This window comes from Vombatus ursinus, unplaced genomic scaffold, assembly GCF_900497805.2.
Source record: "Vombatus ursinus unplaced genomic scaffold, bare-nosed wombat genome assembly UNPS02010320.1, whole genome shotgun sequence".
NCBI lineage: Eukaryota > Metazoa > Chordata > Mammalia > Diprotodontia > Vombatidae > Vombatus > Vombatus ursinus.
In genome coordinates this window covers 5,108,128-5,114,127 of record NW_020950098.1, presented here as the reverse complement: position 1 = coordinate 5,114,127, position 6,000 = coordinate 5,108,128, and the positions used below count along the sequence as shown (strand labels likewise).

General features: G+C 38.7%; 1 protein-coding gene across 1 annotated transcript in view; it reads right to left on the bottom strand.

Moving 5' to 3' along the window:
* Positions 1-1,273: 1,273 nt before the first annotated feature.
* Positions 1,274-6,000, bottom strand: part of GNS (glucosamine (N-acetyl)-6-sulfatase) — a 31,348-nt gene continuing 26,621 nt past the window's right edge. Inside the window, exon 14 of the mRNA XM_027854153.1 lies at positions 1,274-4,179. Coding sequence (XP_027709954.1) covers positions 4,098-4,179 — 82 coding nt within the window. The 3' untranslated portion in view covers positions 1,274-4,097. The remainder of the gene's footprint in view (positions 4,180-6,000) is intronic.

Sequence of the window (6,000 nt, the reverse complement as noted above, 5' to 3'; positions counted from 1 at the left end):
CCATCTGACCACAACTCTACGTTTCCTGCCTTCTTCGAAGAAATACTTTTTTCACCCTAACAATGTCCGTTGATTTCTTGTGTCCAATCTATTAAGGCTGTATTGACCTCTCTCTTCATTATATCCAGTCTCAATCTTCTTGTGGTGACTCAGTCCATTACAAATCTATGCTAACCTATTTAGACTCAACTGGGCCCTCACACTACACAGCAATCTTCACTCATTTGGACTCTTCTCTCCATGCCTTTCTCAAGGTTCGTTTGGCTCTGAATCCTCACTGTTCATCTTTGTATTTCCACCACTTAAACCTTTGGAGACTTGAATGGAACCAAAGTATCATTCTTAATAGTCATTACTTTTGAGTATGAAAATTACAAGTAATCAGAAAATGTCACTTCACACCATTTCCCTATATGGAACTTCAATATATTAATTTCTTTTGAGCTATTATGTACTAGACAAAATCCAGATACTAGTTCACCCTCAGAGTTGGATATTAAAATCAAAATTTACAACTTAATATTTACCTGTCTAGGCAGCTAGATGGCACAGTGGACATTGCTGGACTGGAAGAGGAAGGCTAGAATTCAATTATGCCATTTCAATGTTAAGAATGGCTTCTCAACACTAACTATACATCTCTTCATGTTGCTATGGGTTTTTCCACAGGTATAACATGCAGAAGCTATCCAAGTCACACAATAGATACGTGACCCTGGGCAAGTCACAACCCCCTCAGCCTGTTTCCCCACTGGTAAAATGAGGAATGAAAATAGCTAGCACCTGTGAGGGCTGAGTGACATGATCAAGTGAGAACCTTAAAGCACCATATACATGCTATTTTGACTACGGTAACACTAATGAGATCAAAGCAAGTAGTAAAATTCAATCTGACAAGTCTGGTTAACAATTGGCCCTCGGTGAATTGCAACCCTCCGTGTACATGCTGCAAAGTGGGCTATCTTTTCCTATCAAATGTACTATGTTAACATTTGGTTAGGCATGGACTTCTGTTATTGGCACCATTTCTCAGCTAGATTTATTGCTGCCTATAATTGAAGTGGACAGTAGTCTCATAGGAAAAAAAAACCATTATAGGAAAAGTCAATTCAAGGCACAATGGGTGTTGCCTTTTGACAGGATTTTCTAGAAAGCCTCAGATAAAGAAGAGTTCCCCATTTATACAAAAATACACGTCTCCTAAACCAGAGCATGGTTTTAGCATTCATCACTCTGTATTCTAGTGTAACAGAATAAAACACACAAAACAAGGTGACATTTTCAATTAGACACAGTTTAATTCATTGAAAAGTGCAGCAGTGAACAGGGTCCTTGGAAGGGCACTTTCTAAACCATATGAAATGATACAACGAAGCAGGGGTACGGTTAACAAGACAAAAATTCAAACAACATGGCTGTACCTCAGTAGCTTTATAACCAAAGTACAAAAAAACAACATCTGCTTTGGTTGTTCAGTTAACTGAGACAGCCTTCCAGTGTAAATTCTGGTAAAGTGGTGTTAAAGCCTTAGTCTTCTCCTGATATAGATCTGGGATGCCTCCCCCCCCTTCCCCCATAAAGGTCCCAACCCTAAAATTTGACAAGTTATAATGTACCATTGAAAGAAGTTAAATTTGTTTTTTATGTGCTAGGTAACACACACACTGCCAAGATTCTCTCATGACTTCAAAATCTGCTGTTTTGTTGTCTTAAGTGAACTTGTTAAGTGTCTGAATCTGACAGATGACTTGAAGTTCTGTGAAAGACAGCTTCCTAAAGGAAGGTTCATAAGGCAAGGCCTCTCTCCATCTTAACAGTTACATGGCTCTTGTGTAATAAAAAGTGCAGACAGGACATGGTCATCTTCAGAAAAAGTAGCACAGACTCCAGCCACAACATGGAGGGTCAACAAGTAGGGGAGAATAACCACCTGTGAGAGATCAAATCTATTTTTTCCCTGGAGATGGCACCAGGTTTTAGAACTGTCAATATGACCAAAAACAAAACAAAACAAAACCACCCATAAAACACCCAATCCCAAACAACAAAATAATGATTCCTCTGCACAATTTTTACAAAGGATGAAAACCACTTAACAAGACTTGGGAGATGGAGAAGATAAAGAAGCCACTGAGCTTCCTCCAACCATCATTTGAACATTTAGAGGGAATGGGGCAGTAACACCCTAGGCAGTTGGCTTTATTCAGTTTTTCGTGTTTTGTGTGATTTTGTGTGCAAACTTGAGTAAGGGGATTTTCTCAATGACTAAATGGGAAAATACATTTCTCTTTACTCAGGAAAAATGGTAGTATTTATTTTTATCAGTAAGTATACTATGTTAGATGAGAATCAGTTTGCTAACATACTATTTCACCCTTGTAAAGAATCACACAACGTAAAGAAGCAAAAAAGTCAACTCCCATACGAGACATGGTGGCTTTGTCTTATGCCATTTCAATTTTAATAATGGCTTCTCAACACTAACTATACATCTCTTCATGTTGCTATGGGTTTTTCCACAGGTATAACTTGCAGAGGTTAATCTGAATTACATATCTAAATCAAGAATACCACATGAAATAGGAATCATGTAAAAGAATAAATCCCATGCCTATTAACCCAGAATTGCTATCTGACTACTGGTGAAAAAACAAGACACTTAAAGCTTCATTACAACCCTAAATAAAGCTAAAAATCTTTCTTTTTTTTTTGCCTGAGACAAATCAGTCCATTACAAACCACGTATTCCCTCTGCCTGCCCTTCTATAAACAGGTTTTCTATTTTAAAAAGTATGTAAGTTAGATGTCACTACTGCATGGTGTTAAGATCCCTCAAGGTGGGAAACATAACTGTTAGTTTTTCTCAACAGTGAGACAGGCTAAAATGTTAGTCTTCCTCCAATATACCAACAAGGGTTAAACTTCAGAAGCCTCTTACAATTCTAAAGTATTTGATGATTTCAGAGAGGAAAGGGGCAGGATCAGTTATACTCTCCAGTCAATCACTGGAGGAGGAAGAGGAAGATGGGCAACGGGAACGCACTTGGTTTCTCGTAAGAAGTGAAAAAATGGCTTTGCCTGCAAAATGGCACAGAGGAGTCAAACAAAAAGTCAGGACTGGCTTAAGAACCAAGCTACTTGACAGGTATTTAGTGGAAAGGCTAGTGTAGTACTCTAATCTGTCAACCTAAGACTAAGCTTCCTCTAGCAGGTGCTCACATTAGCGCCCAATCATGTGTCACTTCTCATTATCACAGGAAGGACGACACTCATTTCTTTCTGGGGAAAACAGCTGTTTCTGGGGACCATCAGGGACTGTTAATCATAACCACATAGCAGCACTTATTTTACTTACCAGCAGCTCAAGAGAGATCACCTTTAAAATACCAGCTATGTGGAATTAGTTGTTTTGCTTTTGTTTTTTTGAATGAAAGTTTGCTGCTGAATTAAGATAATCTGCTTTTCTGGGGAGGAAGTCTAAAGGATCAGTCCAGAATTAAAAAAACAAAAAAACCCCAAAAGACAGGAAAGAACTAATCTATGAAGTCTGGGATGCTGTCATGCTCATGAGAGTTAGTGACATTGCTTATAGTCGAAAGACTATGGCACTTGTTCAATTCAGATCATGAGTCATGTTATGGCGATTAGAATTTTTGTTGGCATTACTGATAACAAAAATCTAAAAATATGAAATACTGTAAGAGGGATGGGCAGGTTAACTTTTGTACCAATAAGGGCAAAAAATTGAAATATTTATCTAAACTCATTTGTAAACTCATTTTTCAGTTGTTATTCAGAGACAGAACCTCAGGTCATCACCAAGAACTCTGGGTTCATAAAAGTATACAAAAACCTCAAAATGCTGAGTAAATGGAACACAGGTTGGCCACCTCTGACTGTGGTGGGAATTGGAGTTCACAGTTTTTAAAACATATTGCACAAGGAAGTCAGCTGATTAGGTTTTTTCCAAATAGGATTTAAAATGAGAAGTCAGTCCAGAAGCTCCTCCAGGCATGGTCTCGACGATTTAGAGAGACCTACTATAGTCACTCCAGAGAGAAGTGCAGGAATCCAACTGCATAGTCTAGGAAAAGTTACTACAGAGATGGTTTTAAAAACCTTCGAGTCCTGATACTGCCACCATGATTGCTGAACATGAGACGTGGGTCAAACCTATACCTGAATGAAGATAGAGGAAAGAAAAAAAAAAAACAAAGGAAGACTGTATCAACTCTAGTTAGTTACCATTAAGAATTTTCTTTCTACTTGGAGGAGACAATAATATGTGCCATTGGAAGAAGACAGGAGAAAAACAGTCCTTGACTTGGATAGGTAACTAATCTAAGAGGACCAACTCCTCGACACCAGCAAGATCTCATGAAACCTGCAAGGCAATGCATTATCAAAAAACAACATAAGCTGTATATGATTTGCTGAGAGGATGCAGATAAAAGAAACAAATCAGAAATGACAGTAAGCCTAAGGATGGGTTTTTCAGGAGGTGAAGGACTGTGAGGGGAGAGCATTTTAGGAATAAATGTGATGAGAAGACATGTAAGATATGACATATATAATAAATGCTTTGGGAACATTAGTTTTCAGTCTTATTTCAGAAAATCCTATAAGCCCATTCTGTGAAATGAAAAAATCAGATCCTCAGAAAAATTTCAGGCATAGCCTTAACACCATAAAGTCAGACATCTGAACCATTGTAAGATTCTTATAAAGTGTCCTCTTAAAAAACCCTCAACATAACATAGGGGAGAGAACACATTCAGGTTTCAGGAGACCCACAATGGACTGACAACTATGACCATGGGAAAGTCATTTTTTTTATTTTTTGTGTCTTGTTTCTTTACCTATGAAACAAGAGTCACACTAGTTGTGACCCTTTGCCACTCACTGAATTCTGTACTTCCAATGTAGATCTGTTACTTTTTAGGATTTCTGAGCTACAAAATAGAGATTTACAATGTATGATGCTAGGGACCTGAAATGAGGGATGGTGCTCCCAGAAGATGAGTTACCTGATGCTATTTGGGACATAAGAAAATTAAGAACAGGTACCCCCTTGATCATCACTATAGGTCTAGGCTAGGTGATGCTTCTGAAATAACAGAGTTGGGTGAGCAAGTGTGCATGAGAGCAATAATGGAATGGTTGGAGGTCTGGTGACTTTATTGCAAAGAGTTAGATTTCTAGAGTTCTCTATACAAGATTTTTGTACCATCGCAGCTGCTGAAATGCTGAGAGAGGCAAGTGTCCAGGAAAAAATTATTTGCTTCCAAAGCATTCATTGCTGCAGACATGCAGCTGTTTATCTGGCTCAATAAATGGCTGCTATGCTCAGAATGAAAATTATTGGAAAGCTGCAAATCAGGGGAAAGTTATGCTTACTCTGCGGAGGTCTGAGCTTCCTAATGAAAGGAAAGTTTCTATAGCTGCATTTCCACTTAATTGGTCTGTGCACAAAGGACCAAGAGCAGAAAAATAGAGAGTAAAGTTTCAATCCAGTCTCTAGTGACTTGATATACAGTTACCTAGCAGAGGTGGGGGAACCTTTCGCCTCAAGGTCACAAGTAGCCTTTCAGGTCCTTGGGTGAGGCCTTCTGACTGAATCCAAACTTCACAGACCAAATCCCCTTAATAAAAGGGTTTGTTCTGTAAAACTCAGACTCAGACTCAGGCAAAAGGCCACACCCAAGGATCCAGAAGGCCATGTGTGGCCTTGAGCCTGCAGGCTCCCCACTCCTGAAAGTCTAAACTGTCAAAATCGTTCATAAAAATTTGAAGTAAAATATGGTCTGCTACAGAAGTATCATGTGATAAAATGAGACAATTTAAAGTCAAAATCCCTTATGCAATAAAAGAATGGATTTGAGTGACCTTTCTTCATGTATGCATTTCCTCCAGGGGTGCAGAACACAGGTCATCCATGACTTATCCCATTCCATTCTTATCCATGTCTTTCTGAAAATCCTTCACAGAAGACCTACCCAT